The sequence below is a fragment of the Bombyx mori genome, chromosome 24 (genome assembly GCF_030269925.1).
Source record: "Bombyx mori chromosome 24, ASM3026992v2".
In the NCBI taxonomy this organism is placed as follows: domain Eukaryota; kingdom Metazoa; phylum Arthropoda; class Insecta; order Lepidoptera; family Bombycidae; genus Bombyx; species Bombyx mori.
In genome coordinates this window covers 5969380-5995946 of record NC_085130.1, presented here as the reverse complement: position 1 = coordinate 5995946, position 26567 = coordinate 5969380, and the positions used below count along the sequence as shown (strand labels likewise).

Sequence of the window (26567 nt, the reverse complement as noted above, 5' to 3'; positions counted from 1 at the left end):
AATATGCTTTTATAGAAAATCAAATAGAAAATAAATTCATTGTAAAAACAATCCAATCTATACTGATTAAACAGCAGGCTTCCAGACTTTTGAGTAGTATGGATAAGAAACCCTTGGCCTTTTGAATTTTACAACAAATAGCTTATTCCAAAAAATTCTGGAATCGCCAATCCCCACCATAGATAATATACCGCCATTTCCTTCCGTTATGCTGATGCGCCGCTAAATCGCCATTTTGGATTTAGTTGGCGCTTTTTCTGTCGTGAATTTTCGTTCAGATAGTAATAGAATTAATATTATTTAAGCACATGTGTTTTAAAAACTTTAAAGTGTTGTGAAGTGGATACTATCAGACGATTAATACAATGGATCCTGCTAAAATGAAGGTGGTGGACTTGAGGTCCGAGTTGGGTGCTCTCGGGTTAGATACGAAGGGAAACAAGCCGGCTTTGGTAGAAAGATTGAAAAAAGCACTCGAAGCGAAAACTGGAACAGGTTAGGATTTCAGATGTAATTATTTAATGCGTAATGTACAGTTTTTTAGTAATGTTGCTGAAATTGTTGTTAGGGACTTTTTTAATTACTGCACGTGTACATTTGTCGATCAATCATGGATCATTGTTGCACTGTTGTTTCCACTTTAAGAGATTTAGTGTGATTCTTAGTAACTTTAACTTCCGTAGTAACCATACATCAGTTTGCTGTCCCATTTAGAGATTTGCAAACACACCTATTTTAATATCTGACGCCAAAATCAAGGTTACGACTTTATTCACACTCAAGCATGAGATAAAATCGCATAAAAATCTAATAATTTATTAAATATTAATGTACAGCATCATTAAGTTTTCGAAGTATTTTATATGTTTTTACTGATACAACGACGCATATCAGTTATTGCAGTTATTCCAACTGAACAGTTCAAATCGTAATCGGTTTGAAAACTTCGACATCGATATCAATTTATGTATACACTGTTTTATGGGAAATTCATTCATATGATTATTCTTAGGCTTAATAATAGGTAAGAAGAGCTCGATTCTGCAAAGTAAAATAAAACGAAATTCAATCAAATCAGTTAAAAGCTTTTTTTGCACAAAATGTATACGTCTTTTTGCTTCTAATGTCCAGATATAGTATTTTTAGGTATAGAAGTAACTTTAAGGATACAACCTTGATTAATTAATGTTTTCCTCTAAGGTCTTCAACGAAATTATTAACTACTGTTATTTTATTTAAATTTGCTATCAGATAATATGTTGATTAGTATGAAATATTAAGACTAATATTTTCCAGAATTGTTGAAAAAAGCATGGGTAGCAAATTAATTTATTCATCACAGTCTTATAGATAACAAAGATAATATACAGAGATGGTTTTTAAAATAATAATTAAGTACCTAATCTACTAAATAAAAATAAATACCATACTTTGTTTATGATCTGTGTTTTAAAAGCAATGTTTATCATTAAATTGATGAAGATTACAATGGTCATATTACTGTCAACCTTATCTAAAATAGGTTGCATGCAATATGTTACAAACACAGAAAACTTATTATTAAATAATAAAATTAAGTAAGTTTGTTTCAACTTTATTTTGTCTGTGGTGGATGCTTAGTATTGCAACAGATATTATAGAGTTCAATAAAAAATTATGGAGAGAAAAAAACAAAAAAGTCTGAAATCACACTGTGGATGCAGAGAGAATTGAATGCATAAGTGGTATATGATATTTCAGGGAAATGAGCAGGACCCTAGTGCGACTTGTACCGGTGCTTTGCAAAACAAGTCTTTGTTCAGGTGCGAAATAATGCTTCATTCTGTTGAGGATTCCCAAATTTTACAAAGCAAAAAATGTCATGTAGTATTTCAATTACAATTAATATTTATTATCAGACTATAATAGAGTAGGTAATACCTAGAACATTGTTAATGAATGCAATGTTCGATTATTGTGAACATTTTAAAATTGTTAGTTAATATATAAAACATTTTCAACAACAACATAAAAACATTATTGAAGAAGTAATTTTTTATTTTAATTCCTTTAAAACACTAACAGAGTTAATATAAGAAAATCAACCATTAGAACTGGCCAGAGTGCTTAGTGTAAGTTTTTGAACTTCTCAATCATGTAAAAGTCAACTCAATTTTGTATGGGGTTGAAACAGCGCCCCTTTGTTTCTCGCTAAACGCATCAATTATGCGACTGAACAATTACAGCCCTTATGGAAAGTAGTTTTGTAGAACATACAATACTGTATTTAGGATAGTATATAGTATATATAGGGTTAAAATAATTTATTAAACTATTAATTTAATATCATAAAAAGAATGTATGTACTAAAAAAATTCATCTAAATTATGAAATTAGAGATTAAGAGAAAACAAGCAATGTAGTGATTAATTCACATGCAAAACTACTTCAAATGAAAACAACAGTGTTTTAAATCATTTTGTTCAAAGTAATCACTATGGTTGTCTTTACCATTTTTGTAAATAGTAATGAATGCATAAATAAATAAAATAAAAGGTTGAGTGCTGTTTGTGTAAACAGTAAAAAAATGTTATTTATTAAATTTCAACAAGCATATAATAATTTATGTACATCCATAATAAATAATTATACAGAATAAATTTCTTGTACATTTAGATTACATCATGCTTTATAGCTTGTTACCATCTGTACTACAAAAAATATTGTCACTGTATTTAAAAAGATAGTTAAAAAAAATTTGAGTTTTGAATAATTATTTTCCTTATGATTAATGCCAGAATGCTCTATATGCTTAAACTATTTGAAGACTAAATTAAGAATATTGATAAGGGATACACCTTAATCAATTTTTATTAATTTGGCTTAACACCCTAAATACACTTCGATAAAGCGGCACGACACGAGAACCCTCTCATCGTGGCCGCCGGTAACTACATTCCCGATCCTGCGGACAGAATCGAAAGCAGTCGACGTCGCCCAAAACACGTCATCTCGGATCCTCCCGATCCACTAACGGTGCTTTTAGGTACTTCAAGCACCGGTCACCGTTCTCGTCGAACCCGTCACTTGCAACGAAGGGCACGACGAGTAAATTAACTCTCAGACACAGCCCATTGAGTTTCTCGCCGGATCTTCTCAGTGGGTCGCGTTTCCGATCCGGTGGTAGATTCTGCGAAGTACGGCTCTTGCTAGGGTTCGTGTTAGCAACGTCATCAGGTTTGAGCCCCGTGAGCTCACCTACAAAAGTTAGGGTTACGCTGAAATAGCCTCTCAAGGCTCTCAGCTTAGGTAGGGAAAGAAAAAAAAACCCTAAATATTGGTTCAATTAATATTTAGAAGATTATAGAAATGAATTAATTGTTTTCTTTTGATAGATTTTGTTGATCAACAATGAAAATTAAATAAAAGCGTTATTTTGCAGCACTACCAGACAATTCAATATTAGATACCAGTACTGAAGAGACTGATGATCCAGGAACACCGCGTCGGCCGGCATCAAGAACCACTCGACGTTCCTCGTCTACTTCGAAACTAGCAGCCACACCAGCAAAGGTAAAGTAAAAGCATAATATCGAGACGAGAAAGGCTATTCGGTTTAAGCGACATTTTTGCATTTTTATTTTTTTATTGCTTACATGGTTGGACGAGCTCACAGCCCACCCGGTGTTATGTGGTTACTGGAGCCCATAGACATCTACAAACGTAAATGCGCCACCCACGTTGAGATATAAGTTCTAAGGTCTCAAGTATAGTTACAACGGCTGCCCCACCTTTCAAACCGAAACGCATTACTGCTTCATGGCAGAAATAGGCGGGGTAGTGATACCTACCCGTGCGGACTGACTCACAAGAGGTCCTACCACAAGTATTAGAGTAAGTAAGAGTAGTAAGAGAGCCATTAAAGATATAAATAAAATTTGGAAAAAATATAATAAGAAAAAATTTAGCTATTTCAATGGAGTAAACTTAACTGAAGTTCAATTAAAAACATCGAACTGTTGATGTTAATATCAATTAAAACGCATCTTTAATTACAAAGATAAATGTCGCTTAAACCAAATAGCCTTTCTGTCATCCCTCGATATGTTCATTAAAAATTATGTCGTACTGTAAAGAGACCATTCTTGCAAAACAGATGGAATAGGATAATAACCAACTGTGAAAGTTAAATATTTATCAATTACTGAGACAAAAAATAACAAGCACTAAGAAAAGTTAATAACAATGTTGACAGTGTTTATACATCACCAATAAAAATGCAAGGTCATACAAAAATTAGAATTATTAAGTGTCTGCAATAATGTAAGTCAAGTCAAGTAATGGTTGAACACTCCCTGCCTGATTTTCTAATCTAAGATAATAAGGACTAGGGTTTTAAACTGTAATAGCGTTTTTCTTGTTATTGATTTATTTTTCCTCAGTAACAACGTACCGTAAAAATAGCGATAAATTTACTGATAAAGCTAAGGCGTACCGTGTTTTGTGTTTGAATAACTGGTTCCATTATACACGATAACCTTTTTCCGAAGTGTACATATTGAAAAACGGAGTTTATTCAAATGGTTAGTTTTTCTTATGAATGTTGCAAATCATATGAAAAAAAAAAATAATTTCAAAACAGTGCTCTTAATGTTACGAATCCTAGATTTTTATTCAAATAGGAAAGGCAGGCTTTGCTCTTTGAAGTTTGAAAAAAAAATCAGGTTTATAGTTTATTGCATTTTTTTTTCATCATTTTTCATTCATCATACGGCCCACCTGATGGTGAGTGGTTACCGTCGCCTATGGACTTCAGCAATGCCAGGGGCAGAGCCAAGCCGCTGCCTACCGCATATCATTATTTCAAATTTGCTAGTGCTTGTAGAGTTTCATATTATTCAGATGTATGTAATTTAAGGTTATATGATCGAAAATGATAATAAACTGTGATAATACCGTTATTACGACCTTATTTCCCTATTTAGTCTCACCCCTAATCTCATAAATTCCTACTGATCAGCACTCATGGATTCGTAACAATACACAGTCGAATGTGCGTTCCGTTTTAATCCTATACGCTACACGGCGATAGCGCTTCTATGCACGGTACTGAAAATTGCGATGTAGAGTTATCGCACACCCACTTCGATTAAATTTACGATTTTGAGTGTGTGCACATTTTTTTACTTGTTCGTATTATTGCTATTAATAAAGTTTTTATATAAAAAAACAGCATTATTACACCAAAAAAACGGAATTAAAATACTCAAAATAATTACATCACATATTAAAAAAAAAAATCAGCACCAAAAGACTTTACTGGTCGCAAGTGTGTAGCTCTAATAATCGATTATCAGGTTGGCTGTGAGCCTGTACGCACTTCGATTGTAGTAAAAAAAGCAATAAGTAAACACGTTTTAATGTTTCAGCAAAGGTTGCAAAACATTGTGTCTAATAGGAAGGATTACTAAAAATAAATATAACTACCGTATGACGTTACCTGTATTGTATCATTTATTTATTCAATTAATTGTTAATGTAGTTTTTATTGTTGTATTATTGAAAATAGCCTGCAGACCCACCTGAGCCCATTCCGGAAGAAACTCGCAGTGACGGTGATGACCGCTACTCACCAAGCCTTGAGGAAGAATCAACTGAATCTCAACCAACTAAAGATGAACAGCTCGCAAAAGAGCCTAATAACAGGTAAGCTCGACAGGTTAATAGGTCAACAAATGCAGATGACATTGACAATACCACCCACACCCCAGCCTAACTCTGACCCTTAAATATCACCTTTGTATAATATTTTTTGTAATTTTTTTCTTAGTTCTATAAACCGATTCATTACTTTATTAAAAAACATACCTGTGAAAGAATTAAAGAGGAAACAAGTCTTATTTAATTTTATTTATTTCTTTACTTTTTCAGAAATGAATCAGATGAACAGGAGGATGACAAAGGTAAGCTTTTATTAATTAATAGAAAATAAATTTACCAGAAAATTCCCCCTTTTTTTTTTGTTTGACGTACAACAATGTAGGTTGGAGTCGTTATCAATATTTCATGTATAAATTAAATTAATGAGAACCATGTATTTTTTTTATCCTACTATATTAAACTTGTGCAAATTATATAAAAGCAATGGACACGCAAGAATCTACGGGTCCAGATGACGCAAAGAAACATACCGCTGAAACTATGGAGCATGACGGTGATGACACTGAAGCCAAAAAACAGAAGAATGAAGAAAGCAAAGAAGATAAAACAGAGAAAAATAAAGAGGTAAGCAATCCAATGATGTTATGATGGCTATTTTGGTTAATAATTTTTACAAATACAATATACAATACACAGGGATAAGCTCTCAAAGTAGGTAGTTATTATTTAATTCTAATTGTTTTAGTGTAAGGTTTAGCTATTATTTATTCAAATCAGATTGACTGAATTGGTGAGGTTGATGATGCTATATAGTATTTACCACATTGTACTGTAAATACAATTGTAATAGAATTTTAATTAATGTGAAAATAAGTTTAAGAAACTGAAACCTTCAAACGCAATTTGTAAGCTCTCATGCTCAATGCCTTCTTTTTGGTTTCACTTACACATGGTATTCGCTTGTAAGGTTGGGTTTGTAAAGCACTCTTTAATTTAGATCAACATTAGTTGTTCTTTGGAAACAACTATTAAGAGCCTAAGCATGGCATGAAAAAAATACTAACTTTTTTATTTGTTGGCAGGAGCCCCGTGAGCTCACAGAAGAGGAAGAATGGGCTCAAATGAATGAACGGCTTCGAATCAGGGAACAGGAGAGACTTGAACGTGAAAAGAAGCAGGCTGAGGAAGATGCCAAGAAACTAGAAGAATTGAGTGATGTATGTATTCAACAATGATCATAATGTTAATAATTTTGTTATAAATTTAATAGCTACATCCTGAAAAATAAGCCTACTAATTCATTAAAATATGCAACAGCAGAATAAAAATCTCGATTTGATAAAAATTACTAATTTCCTAATATACAATTAAAGGAAAAAAAAAAGATTAAATCTAATTTATTTAACTATATTTTTATTTTAATCTTCACAGAACCCTGTCAAACTCCAGCGTTTGAAACGTAAATACGAGAAAAAAGCTAGATGGAGCAATTTCTATAAAACCGTTGAAGCCACTAATGAAATTTTGACGCCCCCAGAACCGGTACGTATTAGCGCGTGTCGAACATGGCACGTTTTTGTACATCGACGTTTGATTTTACGTTTCAATTATACATTTACATATATTTACTTCAAACAAAAAAAAGCACAAGGAATAATGATTAAAATCTTTAATTATATCATGATTTTTAAAAAAAATAGATATACGTTATTGAATGATTATTCTTAATCAACATTTTTGTTAATAAAATCGAGATCCTTTCCATAAAGCAATAATTGTAAAACACTTACGGTTTAGTTTTGCATTTTTAAATTTATCATAAAACCTAAAGTATTTAATATGTCAGAAATCAAAATATTGTTGGAATATTGGACATCAAGTCTTACAAATTTTAAACACGTGCGAGATATAAAACTCCACAAAACCCTACAATGAATTCTGTTATGACAGCTTATTCGGAAAGAAGCAAAATCTGCCAACTCCAAAGAACAAGGTAAAGGGAAGAATAAGGATGCTCAACCTCCACCCGAGATAAGAGTTCCCGAACCTGAGCTTGACGATAACAAAGTCACTTTATCTTGGTGTAAGTCTCTTCTTAAATTTTATACCTCACAATGGACATAGCTTAGCAGAAGCAATTCAACCCACCAAATCCACATTGCATTTAATAAATTAAGAACAATTTTCTTACATTATATTGGTTTTCTGCTAAACTATGTCTATTTGATTATGAAAAATATACAAGAAATGTGAAAATTTTGAGCAGGACAGTACCAATAACACTTGTAGTTGTTTTTTATTAAAGAACACTTGTAGTTGTTTTTTTATTAAAGTTTAAGTAAAAAAATTACACTAATTAAGAGATTGATGCATTTTCTTTACATTTTATTCAGTATCTCATTTTAAATAGCAAGAATATTTAAAAAAACTTCAGAAATGTCATAGGCCATTGAAACCTGGTGCATGGGGAGTCACTATCACTACTGTGTCAACATGCGAAAATAGAGATGTTACTTGTAAATGATGTTGATGTTACTTGTAAAACTATAAAAAATATAAGTTTGAAGGATATATTTTTGTTCCAATGAATTTTAAAACAATTACCTTACAAAGATTTGTATGCAGTCATCAATTTAGGAAATTTTTACTTAAAGAAGTAATTTGAGAAAAAGTGTCATAGAATTACATTTCTTTACAGATGACAGCGATCTCAACCAATACCTAGAGCTACCAGAACTGAACTCTGTTGTTCCACTCAGTGAAGGAGCCTTTTCGCACGCCTGGGCCGGAGCCAGAGCCACTCATGGGGTTGTTTCTGGACGAGTCGTCTATGAGGTTTGTGACATATAGCAACATGAGTATATTAAACGGAGACTGGTACAGGCAGTATTCTCATGAAAGGATCATCTTTGCCAAACTTCTAAAACTTAAAATGATATACTCTTTCATAGAGATAGATCAACATATTCAAATTCTTAGCATGGCAGATGGGAAAGTAGCCTAAGAAAAAATAAATTAATTAACATTGTTTACATAAATTTTAAAGCATACAGAAAATAAAAAAAAAGGTTTCTGATTGATATATCGAAATATAAGTTCGTACCTACATGAATATTTTTGATATAGGTGCGTGTCGGAGATGTTATGGCAACAACTGAAACTTCTGAAAAAGATGCGCTAACATCTGGAATAAGAATCGGCTGGTCCACAGACGACTCTTCCTTGCATCTTGGTAAGATAAATACATAACCCCAAAACATTTTACAAAAACTCGCATTTTATATGATAAAATGTTTTAGGTATATTTGCCACCATGCTGAATGCATGAATCAATATGTAGATTAAAGTTTTTGGAATCACTAACAACAGAATATTTAAATAAAAAAACTTAGTTTCCCATTTCTTCTGCAAAATGGCTTTTGATGGTTTCCGAAGAAAGAAAAAAATTACTCTGGATATATGTAATATACTTTTTTTCTTTCGTTGTAATACAGTGGGCTGGAAGGGAAATAAATAGAACTGCACATAGCCTTACTACAACTTTCAATCTATTTATAGTTCTTATGGAAACTGTTCTTTATAAATGTTAGAATAAAAGAATTGGATGTTAAAGTACAATTTATTTTTAGGTGAAAGTGAGTTCAGTTGGGGCTTCGAGAGTACTGGCCGCATTGTCAATAATGGAGAATACAAAGAATACGGGAAATCGCTTAACGAAAAGGATGTTGTTGGTGCTTATTTGGTAATGACATTTTATTTTTATATAAAGTTATAACGAATTAACACTATCCGAGTTTAAGGTCTATAGTTTATAATGATGTCGATATAAGGTATAGTTTGATGGGGCTATATCGTCTGTAGGACTGCCTCTTTTCTCCAAACTTCGTGGTTGGCCGGGGGCGTCTCTGTCCCTCCGCCCGCATGCATGTCTCTCCAAGACCCACGAGGAGAACAAATAGGGATGTGCGTGTTATAAAGTCTCATATTGAATTAGGGTTGTATATCATCAAAAGTAAACACATGAATTTACTCGAAAATTTCAGGACGGTACTTCACACATATAAGAGAATGTGAATAGTGGTCATTTTAATTACAATTTGTGGTTTGACGTGTCTGGTGGCGGACCACCTTTCTTTTTCCTACCTAAGCTGATAGCCTTGAGAGGCTATTTCATCGTAACCTTAACTAGTAGGTGAGCTCACGGGGCTCAAACCTGACGACGTTGCTAACACGAACCCTAGCAAGAGCCGTGCTTCGCAGAATCTACCACCGGATCGGAAACGCGACCCACTGAAAAGATCCGGCGAGAAACTCAGTGGGCTGTGTCTGTGGGTTAATTTCTATTGGGTCTATTGGAAAATATACAAAAATTTCCGAATCGTTAGGAAACATACTGTACGCCGACGAATAACGCCATCTATCGTCAGAGAGCAAAAAATGATATCGAAACGAATGGAACATCTCTAGAAAGCGACAGGTTCGACGAGAACGATGACCGGTAACGGACCACCGAGTTACTGCATTAGTGCTGACGACGTGTTGATCAACAGGACTTGGAGTCGGAGCCGTGTGTCGTGTCGTACACGCTCAACGGCGCGCCGCTCGGCACCGCCTTCGAGTTCCCGCGCAGCGCGCTGGGCGACCGCACGCTGTACCCGCACGTGCTCACCAAGAACATGTGCTACAAAGTCAACTTCGGATACGAACGGTAATACAATCTTTATACTCTATCTTTATTTTTTACTAGCGGCCCGCTCCGGCCCCACTCGGGTCTTTAACAAAAATTTCAACGATATTTGACGTGGTTTTTTTTTTTATAAAAGTACATTTGTTGCGGCATAACTATAATAGTTAGACATATGCTGTCGCGACACTTTTTGTAAATAATAATGTGTTCTACAAAGTCGTAGTACATTATTTTATTCTATAATCAATAGTTTTCGCAGGGCATGCGATCTAAATAATATTTTAGGTAATTTTTTTACACCTTGGGTTACATTATTGGAGTTTTAGTAAGGATCCCTAATTTTTTTCGGAAAATATTATGGCCTATGTCACACGGGAATAGTGTAGCTTCCAAACGGTGAAAGAATTTTTCAAATCGGTTTAGTACTTTTGGAGCCTATTCAATACAAAAAAAAACAAACAAATCTTTATAAAATTAGTATAGATTGCCGTGTAGGTAGGCAGACGTTGGTCCGACCAGATCCGCATCGCTCTTGATTCCACGTTTCACAACGCCCTCCACACCGCCAGAGACAAGAATAGATGGAGTAAGATCGTGTGTGCGAAGGTGATACAAAAGGGTAGTCACGACCCTCAGCAATGAGGAATAAGACGCAAGGAGGAGGAGGATAGGCAGACGAGCGTACGGCCCACCTGATAGTAAGTGGTTACCGTTGCTCATGGACGTTACCAGAAGCAGAGCCAAGCCGCTGCTTTTTTAACCAGTTTTTTTTTTTTTGTAAAATCTCTTCCGGTTACTCTTTTTAAGTATACTCGCTATTCTCGTGTCCGTATTTACTTCGAGCTCATACAACATAAATAGATAGACAAAAGTCGAAACTAAAAGTATTATAATTTGGAACTTTAATTTTTATAGTTTAAAATGTAATGATTTTGTTGTCATTATAATATTCCCGACGTTTCGAATACTGTACATTTTCCGTGGGCAGTGTGGGCACGGACTTAATTTAATACAATCATATAATGTCAATTACATATCAATTCAAATTTTATTTTACCCAAAACTTTTTGTTACTTTTTACTTTTTATTGTGTCAAATACCTGTTATAAAAATTGTGTAAGAATAATATCATCTTTTCCTTAATTTCGGTAAAGTACGGCGCTAGTGAAATGCTAGTGTTCTCTCTTATGAAAAAATCAAATATTCACCATTTTCTGTTCCATGAAAACATAAAAACATACTACAATAATGATTAAACATATTCTAAAGTTACACAGATACATATATCACTGCTCTGCTTATTCTTGCTATGAAAAAGCCAAGAAAGGAAAAAATCAAACATTACTAAAATAGCATTATTTAAAAAAAAGCAAATTATTTGAAAATTGAAAAGATTGGCTTTGATAGAAAGAATAAAATCGCAGCAGAAAGCAGAATAAAAAAAATTAAAACCATTAATGAATAACCCTTTTTGCAGTTTTTTAACAAAGCTCTAACAAATTCATTGTGCATGGGGCTGTAAGTCGTGAAGTAAATCTATATAAATTTACACTCAACACATATTTCCTAAAGGGCTTGTGGAACATGGACTTAGGCATTCATTTAATATTACATTCTATTTAGAAATAATATTTATTAATTCATATAGTTCTTAAATATCACATAATATATTTAAACAGTTACAACATGCTGTCAAAAACAAAAATAGTGCGGAAACGCATTGAAGTACCAGTCGAGCAAGTTTTAGAAGAAAAGAGGGTCATTGAAGAAGAAGTAAACCGTTTGAAAGAAGAAGCAAAGAGAAGAGAACGAGAGAGGAGAGAAAGAGAAAAATCAGACAGGGAGGAGAGACAGAAACGGAAACGTGAGGTAAATCAGAATGTTTCATGAAAAATACATTATTAGATGTTCATTGGCAGTTATTCTATTGAAGTTGTATGGTTCCTTAATGTGTTTATATTATTAAAAATATTTCTTCGCTGTGTGTTTATTCTCAATTGCTTTAGATGAGCAGACGGTTGATCGCTCACTTGGTGTTTCCTGCAGCCCAAATAGCCGTGTAAATGTAAATGTGATGTTTATTATGAGTTTTAACCTGCAATGTGGAATCCATGCTGGAATCCATGCTTCCCATCTTTTTTTTTTTAGCTTTTTTATAGCTTACGAGCTCACAGCCCACCTGGTGTTAAGTGGTTACTGGAGCCCATAGACATCTACAGCGTAAATGCGCCACCCACCTTGAGATATAAGTTCTAAGGTCTCAGTATAGTTACAATGGCTGCCCCACCCTTCAAACCGAAAAGCATTACTGCTCACGGCAGAAATAGGGAGGGCGGTGGTACCTACCCGCGCGGACTCACAAGAGGTCCTACCACCAGTAATCTACCATCTGTACTTGCTCACAACATGCTCCATCCCTAAGACATTCAAGTGAACATACTAAGTTTAAAAAAAATAATATCTGTAACTTTGCTATCAGGTAAATATTGATTTCCATCATTACAGGAACGTGAAAAGCAAGAGCGGGAAAAGAAAGAAAAGGAATTAGCAGAGAAACGCGAGAAAGGAGAAACATCAGAGAGTGAGAAAGATGCTGAGAAATCAGAAGAGAAAGAGGCAGAAGGTGAAAAAGATAAAACAGAAGCCGAACCTAAGGTGAGTTTCGTTCTTTGCGTTTTGATTGTAAATGTAGCGAATTTGCCGCGACATCAGTGGTGTAATGTTCTAGCTAATTAATTTTATTATGATTAAAAATCAATGTTTGTTTACATCTGTTTTGGTATTTAAAAAAAAAAAAGTACTGCCACCCTTTTATATTGACGAATAAAACCCAGCAATAGTTACTACATAAAACAAAGGCAAGAAAATCTATTGACAAACATAATTATGGTAATTTGATTTGGTCTTTGTCCATTTATACAGAGATCAATTTCCTGGAATAAGGAATTTTCATTAAGTATTCAATTACACATTGAGTTATTGTCGACAGGAAAATGGGGAGAATAAAACAGAAAAGAAAGATGATTCGAAACCTGAGCCAATGGAAACCGACGAGCCTCCCGCTGAATCCGGAGCCGCGCAACCCGCCGACCAGCCGCCCGCCAAGCCCGACGCTCCAGCAGGTACGTCACTGCTAGCTGGGACTCTGTTGAAGGCAGCGGCTTGGCTCTGTCCCTGCGCATTGCTGAAGTCCATGAGTGACGGTAACCACTCACCATCAGGTGGACCGTATGCTAGTCTACCTACAGGGCAATAAAAAAAAGAAAAATATATTATTGCACTAAAGTTCAAAATAAATTTAATAAGCCTAAAATCTTTAACATACATACCCTAATCAGACTCGTAAAAAAAACTGAATAAATCAATTCCCACATGAGTGTGACTTCACTTGAGAATGTCTACTGATTTGACTAATTAGTTTGTCAGGTTCTTAATAGTTAAGACTTAGTAGGTAGCTTTATATGAAAGATATCATCTACATAACGATAGTCACAACTCAGTTTGGTCAGATTTAATAATAATTAAATATTAATAGTAATCATTATTATGAGAAACTGCTTTTCGTTTAGAATAAAACTAGCGACCCGCCCTCGCTTCGCTTCGGAAACATTAAAACACACATGAAACAAAAAAAAAAAAATAAAAAAAAAAGTAGCCTATGTTCATCAGGGGCAGTGTCGGCTTCTAATGGAAAAAGATTTTTTCAAATCGGTCCAGTAGTTTCGGAGTCTATTCGAAACAAACAAACAAACAAATCTTTCCTCTTTATAATATTATATATTATAGAATAAAATACTAGGATGCCATGACATCACGAGTTGTAAAAAAAAAGAATGCCCTGCAAGAGAATAATAGTAGCCACACAAAACATTTAACTCTCCGACAGTATACTATCCTGCTTTTGGCTTGTAAATATAATGCAACATATTGCATTATGAGAGCCCTTAGGCAGGTACATTAACAATTCGTATTTACTCTCGTACGTCCTGTGACGCATGAGATCGCAACCGAATTTACATCAACGTTATATCAGAAAATCAAAATATTTATTTCTTTAATTAGACAGTAGATGATTCACGGTGCGCCTACTCACCGACGCCACTAGCCACTGATCGTTTATTGTTTATACCGTGCGCTTCTATTAATTAAGAATATTTATTATTTTTAGCCGAGGGTGACGTACCCGAAGTGACAGCCGAGCAGGTCCTTGAGGGCCATGTATTGGACAAGAGAATTAAGTTTGTTATAAGGTATGTATAATTTACATCCGTACATCCAGCAGCTTTACCACCGAGGTGAGTAGGCCAGAGCCTAGATGAGCGTTGGATTAGGTGTCTTAATAAAAAATAATATGATTGTGAATTACGGTATGAATTATGGAATAGAGGTCGCCAGTGTCAGCATTTGAATAGCCTGCTGGCGGCAAGCGTAGCCGTCCACTGGGGGGTACATATCAAGTATAATCATTATTAATAATGACAAAAATGAAATTCTGCTAAACGAAAAGATTCTACAGCAACTTCAATCAAACATGTCATGTACATGTCCTTTAAAAATTTAAAATTATTAGCTTTAGGTAGTAGTTGGCTGTGACGTTTTTTCGTCTGAAAGTTCATGAAATAAATAATTCTCTTCCTCCTATCACTGATTCATGTAGTACTTGAATGACAATAGTTATAAAGCGAGTTGTACTGAACAGATACCGCGTGGACGAGGAGCTGGACGGCCCGGAGGAGGCCAAGCTGCTGCCCGACTTCACGCTGCTGGCGCACGCGCAGCTGCAGCCCGGCCCCCGCCGCCCCCCGCAGCCCGAGGTACCACACCTACATGTCTTACGTTCTAATTATAATAGGATTCCAATGACAACTGACAACAAATGTCGACTCTGGATTCTATGAATATTTTGCAGACCTGATTGACATTATAAAATAAAACAGCTTCGTTTGATAGGTAGTTAACTTGACAAATGACATAATGAAATGTCAATCCTGTTATGATTTTGATCGAATACTAATAGTGGAACGAATCCTTGGTGGGATATTAATGCGCTACAACTGATGACTGAAGATGGAAGATGAAAAGTTAGCGGATTTTACAAGCACAATCGAAGAATGACGACCATCACCGAAGAATTAAATTACATATTTCAGGTTCGATTCCTGAATGTTTTTGTTTTTTAATATGCTTCGTTTCCAGATAAATGAATCCTGGCAGTATATTGTTCTACGATGCTATCGCACTGATTTTTAAGGAAGAGTGCCACAACCTATCGTTAATGAACTACCCGTAATTTAATTTTCAAAAACATTAATAACAACAAAAACAGATTTAAACTTTAAATAGTGGAGTTCCACCGTGGTCATGTCCGTAACCTAAGTTGATCACAGGTAAGTTACTTCTTCAAACAGAAAACTGGTCTTCAACAATGAACAAGGTCAACTGAAAATCGTATGTGGGTGTTCACTAAACGTTCAAGCGCCGTTGGAGCCTACGCCGTACTCTGAGAAATGCGACGCGTCGACGAACTCTTACTCTGTGGGCAAATCAGTCGTAACTTCGTGTATTATATTTAGCCAAAACGATGCCGGACTAGCGTTTTGGTCTGAATAATGTTTGTTTGTGGGTACGAGTGGGGGCTCTCGCAACAGAACGTTTTACAAAGGATTGTGTTCAACGAGCAGCTGGTTAAATAACATTCACAAGAATGGTACGTGGAAACGATTCACAAAGGAGTTTAGATGAACATACAAAAAAGCTTTGGTTTCTATCTCACGTTTTACAGAACAACGACGCGCGTGTTGCAACGATACGGGCTTACGGATCCGACGTCTGCTTGGGCGTAAACAGGAATGTTTACGTCGCACCGAGTCCATCGGGTACTTAATTTACAATAACTAGGAAATAAGTTGCTTTAAAACATGTGTAGATACAACATGTGGTCACATACAATATGAATATTATTCTAATGTGTGATTGGACTTTCAAATACCGTTAAGTTAGCATGTAAAAACTGTTTTGCCAAGCGCTATTCTTACAACGAATCCACGGTATCACGCGAGTGGCCATGTAATCCACTCGGGAATGTACAATTTTTGTGTGTTCATCACGGCTGACCTTATCAAATTTATTCAAAAAGTTCTACAATTCCTTTAACAGAAGTTATCTTGCGTCTGTTAATCTTCCGGGAAAGAAGACGGAACGAACAAAAATTCTGGAACGAAAAGAAGAAAATACGACAGTTGAAGACTTAGGATCTTTCGTTGTTTACATTTTTGTCCTAAGACATCGTCTACTGAGTGTCTCGGAGTAATCGACACTGGATTAGTACCGACTGCGAGACACGTTAGTCTGACTGAGCGGTGTAACAGCGGGGAATATACTGGTTCTTATGATCAACTATTTACTATTTACTTCTACTACTACAGACATTCTGTCCCTACTGTATTTATTTGAAGGTGTTAAATTTACTCCCAAATTGTCCCAATATTCTATTTTATTTTGTTAATTTAAGACTAATTGACAGGTGATCCTCATGGTGGGGCTGCCTGGATCTGGAAAGACCTACTGGGCCAAGAACCACTGCGACACAAACTTGGACAAACGCTACAACATTTTGTCTACTGGTGCTCTCTTTGATAAGATGAAGGTATGGAAAATATATAGTAATATATTTTTATATTTTAAAACAGACATGTTCAATAATTCTTGTTTGTACCTAACAAGAAATGCTGATAATATCTATATTGAAATATATTTACTAAATGTACAAGGACAATATTAATAACAACAACCATAATTTGTGCTTGAATGACATTAATTATTATTATAAAATTTAGTAACAGGAGCATAGGGCTCTTGCTGTATTTTCAATTCAGTAGCTAAGTTGTAAATCATTGGTTCTCAATGTGGAATGAACTCCCGAAAAAGAATTGTGAGGATCTAGTCAATCAGTCTTACACAATAAAATACAAAATTCACAAGATTGAATTTGAAATTGATTAAAATTCAGCATTGTTTATGTGTAATGTTTTCAAAGTTATTTTATAAATGAATTGCAACTTTGATCTCACATAACATGACAACTATGGACATAACTTTTACTATAATACTATTTTATATTGGTTAGTGTACATAAAGTATGTCATTTTAATCAGGTACTTTTAAGCTATCATATGTTAGTATTTGTTCTTTTGTTTTATGAGTATATGTTGATCCAGGTGGACTGTAAACCATTCCGCGCGACCTTCGAAGGCAGGTGGGACGCTATGGTCTCCAAGTGCGCTAAATGCGTGCTTAAATTGCTGGAATTTGCGCGTGACCGAAAAAGAAATTATATTTTAGATCAAGTGAGTTTTGTTCATATTTTGTTGTTTCAACAAAACATGATTATTCATAATGTTATGGTGTATACTAAACATTCCTATTATCACAGAGTTTTTTAATTGAGATTCTGTTGTAGACGAACAGATCTTATAATGAATATGTTTTATTCCATATCATGGTTACGTCGTTGCGGCTGATTTGCTACGCACCGTCTGCACGGTTTGGGTGAAAACAGACCAACGTATACCCGTCGGCTCAAAGACGCAAAATGAGAGAGTTCGAGGGATACCGACGCGTGGCCGTCTGCATACTGCCTCGCGACGAGCAGCGAGCCAGAGCTACCTCTTCCGACTCCAAGGACGTGCCAGACGCTGCGCTACTCGACATGAAAGGTCTCTACTACATTTACATCAGAAGCTCTCAAACAAATTGTGTCTACTGCCCACTTTGAGAATAAATTCTATTTTAGCGCCCCCATTTTTTCACCTACTTACAAACCACTATAGCGAGAGTTCAGTCGGTGTCTAAGAGTCCTAGATGAAATTATAAATCACCTCCCAAGCCTCTACACAACGTCCCCATTTTTTCTGGGTCTCTTACCCGCCCCCCTTGGGTCATCAAGCGCCCACAAGGGGGCGTTATCGCCCACTTTGGGAAAGGCTGATTTACATTCATCCACGGTCACTTTCTATCACCGCTGGTTCTCTTTCTCACTGTCACGCTTGCACTCCACAGCCAACTTCACCGCGCCCGAGAAGTGCTCTTGGATAGATGAGGTGATCTATCCGGAGCTACCTGAAGAAGAAGCCAAAGCCGCAATCGAGGCTTACCACAAGGAAGCGAAAGCGGCGGGCGCGGGCCGGGAGCGCGAGAAGCGGGAGCGCTCGGACGCGCGGGAGGGGCCGCCCGCCAAGCGCCCCCGGGAACACGACAAGCGACACGGCCGGGAGGACCGCGGCCGTCCGACGCGGGACTTCAGCCGGGACCGAGGTGAGCCCACGATAAAAATCTATACCAGCGGTCGGGGAACTTTTTTAATTATTACCCCAAAATATTTTTGTGTAAGTTGGTATTACACCATGGTAAAGAAGAAAAAAAAACGAAATCGCTTCTTTTTAGCATCTTTTATTTTAAATATAGCTTGATAATTGCCCATGATAATTTTGAAAAGAAAACAATAACTAAAAAATTAATTTAAACATCATTTATTTAATTTATCAATGTAATACCTAGTACGGTAATAATAGTAATATATGTAATATACAGTTGAGGAAAAAAATCACCCCCACAGAAAATATAAGTAAATGATAATTTCTTGTTATTTTATAATTCATATGATATTTTTCTTGTATCTTTTAATTGAAATGATTTTTTTTGGAAAAATAAAAGAATAAATTCTAAAGTAGTTGCACTTAAATATACACTTTTTATTCACAAAAAATTCATTTTTACCCCCCAAAATTTCATTTTACCCCATTAGGGGTAATTTACACCGGTTCCCCGACCGCTGATCTATACTAAAATATAAATCTACAGTGGTTTTTACGGATGTTCCTTTATAACTACTGAACCATGCATCCGATTGACTTGAAATTTGGCATCCATGTAGAAAAATACATGTACTTAATTAATAGGCTAATATTTATATGAGCGTTGGACTCCCTACACCAGTTGCGAGGGCGTTAATGATGAAAATCTTTGAATCGTGAGAAATAATAATGTTAATTTTAAATGCCCAGCGTAATGGACGGGTACAGCTAGTCAGCTATAAACTTTTGAAATACCACAGATTTGAGTTGAAACTTGAATTCAGTTAAAAATACTATAATGTCAGCGGACAGCGGTGCGGGGTTGCGGTTCTACACCGTGCGCTTCGTCACTTCGTGTAGCAACGCCACCCGCGACACTTGATTGTTACTCTTTTCATAAATTGACCAAATATTACACACCTTTCGTGACCCCAGAGCAATCGAAAACAACATTATACAACGGACTATAAAACTGCTCATAAAGTATAATAAACAAAGATAATAATAATAAACAAGTGCTTGGACTGCCCATGACTGCTCTGTTAAGAACTGACTATGATGAGAGTATATAAAAATATTGTCTCCTCCTTGCGTCGGTTTCCTCATTACTGAGGGTCGTGGTCATGGCCTTGAAACAGTTTGTTTTTTATAATGCACAGTCATCTGCTCCTATCTGCAGCTGAATGCAGAGCATCGTGCACTGTGGTATCAAGGGCTGCACGAATCTGGTCCGTCCAACGAGTCGGGTTCCTGCCTCTTGGTCGCACTAATCTGGTCCGTCCAACGAGTCGGGTTCCTGCCTCTTGGTCGCACTAATCTGGTCCGTCCAACGAGTCGGGTTCCTGCCTCTTGGTCGCACTAATCTGGTCCGTCCAACGAGTCGGGTTCCTGCCTCTTGGTCGCACTAATCTGATCCGTCCAACGAGTCGGGTTCCTGCCTCTTGGTCGCACTAATCTGGTTCGTCCAACGAGTCGGGTTCCTGCCTCTTGGTCGCTTGCCCTCGACCTTTTCATTGACCACCAATTTCTCCAAGTTGTCACTGTCTTTCCTTGCAATGTGGCCAAAGTATTCAAGAATCCTTCGCAGGCAAATGGTGGAGAGTCTAGTCCGGATCTTGAATATTGTATGAACCTAAAATTAACAACATCTAAATAGTGCGGAAGACATACTTCATCATTATTTAGAATTAAACAATAGAAAAAAAAAACTAGATTAATGGCGGGTCAGCTTCGTTCATGTGATGTAAATGTAACTATTAACAGCATTTAGTTTTTTTTTAGAAAAACTTTAATCAACTGTTCATAGTATAATAGAATGTAGTAATAAGGTAATCTATGCAAATTTGTAGCTGACCCTAAAATACACTATAGATCAGCAGCTTTACTTACATTTACAAAAAATGAATAGAGAAATAATTGTTGGTAAAAATTTCATCTATGATATAATATGAAAATATTATGTGTTATCGGTTAATTGAACCCTCCTTGAGAAGGCTTACTAGATTTAGTAATGAACTACAGTTTTTTTTTTCAAATTATCCAATTTAGGCTTTTGATCCAAGCTTTAACTTTAGAATTCGTAAGTCACAGATAATATATATTATCATTTGAATGAACAGCTAATCAACATCTACCCAACTATTACTGAGGAAGCGTGTTGTGGATAATAATATGTACTTTTAGGTACCTTGCATTTTGATTTATATTACTAAAATAATGCATATCTTGTAACCGCCTGAGCATAATCAATAATAATTGACGTGTTTTTCTCCTGTAGAAGATCGCTGGGGTGGCGGAGGCGGCGGAAGTAGGTGGGGTGGCGGCGGTGGCGGCGGCGGCGGTGGCGGCGGCGGCGGTGGTGGTGGTGGCGGCGGTGGCGGCGGTGTTGGTGTTGGTGGAGGTGGTCGTGGCAGTAGATGGGGTGGACGACAACGCCCTGGGCCACCTACTACACCTCGCTTTGACCGCTGGGGACCACCACAACCCCAACGGTATTTATTTGTTTTTTTTCTTGTCTTTAATAATATCAGTAAATAGCTAATAAGTTCGATGGTGCTGAGCACTGATTGCATTGCATTATATGGCTCATATATTTGTTGCCACTTGGTACTTTTTTTAAATGTTATCATTTGAGCATAAACAACCTAATTTTCACAGAATTTTCAGTTTTATAGCGCTTTGGTTCTGATTTGGGTGATATTACTGTTCAACTGTAATTGATTGTCATTTATATTTCAGTGGCGGCGATTTTGGCCGTGACCGAGACGGATATCGCGGTGGGCGTGGTGGAGGCGGCGGCGGCGGCGGCGGTGGTAGCGGAGGAGGGCGACTTGACCGTCCCATGCCGCGCGGTCCCCCCGGGCCTCCCCCTCCCAACGCCGACCGTTTCAACCGCGACCGACCTCCGAGACCCATCGACAACAAACGTCCACCACAGGGACCTCCCGGTAATTGTTCTTCATCTTATAATATCAGTATCGACACTCATCACGGCCGCAAAATTTCTGACCTATAGTAGAATAATGTTGTCCGTGCAGTTTGGGTCATAAAAAATCGGAGGAGCGAAACGAGTATTTCACTCTCTTCCACTCACGAGCCTTATGGACGGGCTTAGTGATGCGCATTACTGTTGTCGATAAGCGTTATCGATAGTGTATTTAGTTTTGTCATTTTGTGGGTTAGTGATAAAAATGAAAGAAAGAATCACTAATCGAACACTTACACCACATATCGCCGCAGCAAGTTAACGAGAACGGCAGAAATTAACACTTTGTAACTTTTCGGGAGTTATTCTTATTGCAGTGCAAAATTTTAACACATTGTTGATAACAACACGTGCAAATATTATTTTGAATAAATTCTGCCGTTTTGATACAAAACAAAGCACTAAAGAAATTCAGAGAACGAATGCATAAAAACACATTACTCTTCTATATAATGTACTAATTTGCAGGTAAGTACAAATGACTTAACATAACAATGTCTCTCCACCCTTCGTATGCCGCCCCGTCGCCGTGTACCTGCCTTCGATGATTCATTTTTTTTATCGATAATGGCGTTGCGCCCGCTCACCGCCCTAGCCGGGCTATGTTTTATGACCGAAACTGCACGGACAAAATAATTCTACTATAGTCACCAATTTGGACGTGTTAGCTATCTGGTTTAGTCAGTCTGTTATGGTATTTTTTTATTGCTTAGATGGGTGAACGAGCTCACAGCCCACCTGGTGTTAAGTGGCTACTGGAGCTCATGGACATCTACGACGTAAATGCGCTACCCACCTTGAGATATAAATTCTAAGGTCTCAAAATTACAACGCCTGCCCACCCTTCGAACCGAAGCGCATTACTGCTTCACGGCAGAAATAGACAGGGTGGTGGTACCTAACTGCGCGGACTCACAAGAGGTCCTACCACCGGTAGAATTTTATTTACTAGTAAAAATTATAACCTTTATTCCAATATAGGTGGTGGTGGCAACACCAATATTGGAGGTCCAACTGGAAACAATACGGCCGGATCATGGCAACGCGGGAATAACAGAAACAACAATACCGGACCACCGCCGGCCGTGCCACGACCGAACAATCCGCCGAAGGCACAGGTTAGATGAATATTACTAAATTTAAAAAAAATCTAACAATCATGATCGATCGTCAATCATTAATTAACCTTAAATATCAACTGCTAAACGTTCGTTTACCACAAACCTGCAGTAACTAGTTAGAAATTGCCTGCATGTTCATTTAGCTTTTTGAATTGTAAATTAAATAATAAAAATCGTTTATTCCACAGTCAGTAAAATATAATTTTAAACAGTATTACAGCAGTTTACAGTAATGACTGTTAATAATTAAAACTGTGTTGCAGTCAAACAGATACATTCCATGCTGGTCTTTTTGTGTATTATATTATAATTAGAAGACTGAGCATTTTTCTCTAGTTACTTTTTTCAAATTTAATCATTAATGCAGACTTATTAAATGAATCCTGTAATGAAATTCTTAATAGGAAATATTTTCACCTTGTAATTTTTTTGTACAATTTTAATAATACAGGATGGTCCAAACACACAAAATCAAATGCAGCAGAACCAACAGAATCAACAGCAAGGTTGGAATCAGTGGGATGGAGGTTGGGGAGGTTGGGGCAACTGGAACCAGAATCAAGGTACGTACGATTTTAAGACTAGAATCATGTCTATAAATCTGTGTCTATGTCTATATCACTATAGATCATTAGTTACTACAACAAACGCAATATATTTCAAGCTATCCATTTTTTCTCCTTCACAATAATTTCAAATATTCTTAGAACTTTTTTATTAACATCACTCTTCAATTTTAACGAATCGTGATTCGGAAGTTTTTGTGGCAGATACACTTTTAAAGGAATATATAAATAAATTATTTTCACATATTTTGCATAAATTGCTAAAGGATTTACGAATAAAGGAAAGTATAAAAAGCTCAACTTAAAAAAATAATCAAAAATCCATGCTAGATTCACATTTAGATCTGGTATTTTTAATTGAGACTAAAATAAAATTAACTTATTTACAGTAACTTATTCACACTAAACACCAAAAATAAAGCAGTAAAGGCAAAAATTCTACACAAAACCTAAATTTTAACTAAAACATATATCGGCATGAAATTATGGAGTATGATTACGCAATGCTGTGTGCAATAATTACTGAACACAAATAAATTTCGAATTTAGTAATTTTAACAGGCTGTAACAACAATAACAACAAAAAAAATTACATCTATAGTTGTATTTCTCTAAAATTGCCTGAGTTAAATTGATTAAGTTCATGGCTTCAGGCATATGGCATACAGGCATACAGTATTTATAACTTTAAAACAACAACAAACAATCTTTAAAAATTTTTTTTTGGGTAGGTATTGTTATTGGTTCTAAATGCCATAATTTATTACATTACCAACAGGCTGGGGCCCGAACTGGGGTAGTTGGGCCAACTGGGGCAATCCTACGGGAGCAACTCAGTCTGGTCAGGGCGGCCAACAGTCTGCCTCTAGCGGTCCGACTGCACCAAGTGGACAAACTGGCAAACAACCACAACAACAACAACAACAGCAACAGCAACAACAGCAGCAACAACAGTGGCCTGCCAACTACACAGCGCAACAGTGGTATCAGTGGCAGCAATGGCAACAACAACAACAGAATTGGGCCAGGGTAAGGACTTTGTTTGTAATAGACAATGCAAACAGTGCTCTGAGGAATTGTTTGAGATGATTCCCTCATCTCCTTTTTATCATCGCATCTCCCGCCATCGGAGCAGAGTTCATCCATATAATCTGGAACCGCTGCGTTCATCGACAGTACGTTTCCAGAGGTGTTTTTTGCCACGTACCATCCGGCTATGGAATGAACTCGCCTCCACGGTGTTTCCCGAGCGCTATGACATGTCCTTCTTCAAACGAGGCTTATGGAGAGTATTAAGCGGTAGGTAGCGGCTTGGCTCTGCCCCTGGCATTGCTGAAGTCCATGGGCGACGGTAACCACTCACCATCAGGTGGGCCGTATGCTCGTCTGCCTACAAGGGCAATAAAAAAAAAACACTCAAAATGAAGACCACTGCCAACAAGCACTTTCTGGAGCTTTTGTTGGCAACAAAAACAATACCAATCTATCTCAGGAACGTTTGCAATGTCAGTTGTATTGTTTTATGGCAAGAGTTTATCTTTGTTGTCACCTTTTTATTAAGTTTGTTTTCTATAACTTTTATAAGCTGTTCATATATTAGAGTAAGGCATTATAATATATATTAATAGCGATCGTATCAGAACTTTTACAATGTACATTAAAATCATGTCAGAATCCAAATATTAAAATTGACAAATTAAATTTAATGTCAAAAGTGTGTATAATAATATATCAAAATGATTTCACTAAATGCAATATGAAATATAATATTTCAGTATCAGCAAGGCAATCAGCAGGGAGGTGGCGCTCAGGACCCACAAGCTTGGGCCGCTCAATATTATCAGGTACATACTTTAGTTTTATAATATTATAAACTAATTCCAAGATCTCTCGTTAATTGTTTTTAATGTTCCGACAGAACTACGGTAACACCAACTCTACAAACAGTGGCAACACTGGCAATGAGAAGAAGTGATGAGACGCGGCACACACATCACCTGATACCAGCGAGCGGTTAAAGCATTGCAAACATATTTTTATAAAAACACCTGTTTTACATAAGTAAATAAATAAATAGCTTTATTTCACTATTTTTAAGTCACACGAGTGTTGGGTTTTATCTTAAGAGTTTAATTGGTTTTTGTTTTCAATTTCCGTAAAGTTTTTGTAAACTAAAAACTTTTTGCACGAGACGCGGCCTTCTGTTGCCGATGTCGGCTAAATGTTCACGGTAGTGAGGCGTTGTCATTTTAGTTTATTGTTAGTATTAAAATTATATTATAGTAGGGTTTAATTTGTAAGAGGTACCTAATGACTAAAGTTTATTTAGTGCTGCGTGCGAATGAATGTGTGAGCGAGTGTGTGACGTTCTTTCGTTTAGATCGTAATTATGAATGTATGAATACTGATGATGGCAATGTAATAAAACACTAAGCATAATCGATTGAGTTTTATTTTTCCGATTCTGTGCGTGCTCAGTACGAGTTTACGTTCTCGATAGCGTAAAAGTTAACTCAAATTTTTATGGAGTGGGAACAGCGCCCCTAGCGGCGGATATAGGCAAACGTTCCAATTCCATACAAATTTGAGTTAACTTTTACGTTATCGAGAACGTTAGAAAACTCGCACTAAGCACACTGGTTCGCCGTTTATTTGAAAGAAATTGAATTAAAAGCATGTAAATTAAAGTACCTATTCATTAAAGAAATTGTAATCTAAAATGAAGTTAAGTTTTAAATAGCGTTCCTATCCCTTCTTATTTTAGTATGATAAATTGACAAAGGCGTCGAACACTTTCCATTGCTTTATTGTACTCCCGCATTGAATGTTGAGTTCGTTGAGTTGAAAATTAATGTTCCAAGAAATTCTGTAGAACGATTTGACAAATGACATTGAAAAGATTTTTATTAATTTTTATTCCGAGTTGTCGCCTTAATAAAATAACCAATTATTCACAAATAGTCGCGTTTTGTTAAGTAGGTAGATAATCTACCACGTTATGCATGATTCTGAGAAATTCCCAAAATATGAAAATGTTTTTATTTTATTTAGTTATTGCCCTTGTAGGGAGACGAGCATACGGCCCACCTGATAGTGAGTGGTTATCATGGACTTCAGCAATGCCAGGGGCAGAGCAAAGCCGCTGCCTACCGCCAAACCGTGATGTGAATAACGTTGACCATCACGAGAAGAGATTAATTTATTTATTTTTAACAC

At 36.4% G+C, this 26567-nt stretch overlaps 1 protein-coding gene across 1 annotated transcript; it reads left to right on the top strand.

Moving 5' to 3' along the window:
* The first annotated feature begins 141 nt into the window (after positions 1–141).
* On the top strand, positions 142–25790 carry LOC101744691 (heterogeneous nuclear ribonucleoprotein U-like protein 1). The gene is made up of 28 exons (XM_004923118.5): positions 142–495; positions 3422–3552; positions 5549–5685; positions 5911–5942; positions 6122–6264; positions 6723–6857; positions 7072–7182; positions 7591–7723; positions 8339–8475; positions 8767–8872; positions 9270–9382; positions 10191–10348; positions 12007–12196; positions 12833–12982; positions 13317–13449; positions 14496–14577; positions 15027–15141; positions 16851–16973; positions 17545–17673; positions 17886–18042; positions 18386–18640; positions 20957–21170; positions 21418–21626; positions 22646–22782; positions 23237–23348; positions 24130–24380; positions 25127–25195; positions 25270–25790. The coding sequence occupies exons 1-28, from the start codon at positions 366–368 to the stop codon at positions 25324–25326; spliced, it is 3849 nt and encodes a 1282-aa protein (XP_004923175.2). The 5' UTR covers positions 142–365; the 3' UTR covers positions 25327–25790.
* The last annotated feature ends 777 nt before the right edge of the window (positions 25791–26567 follow it).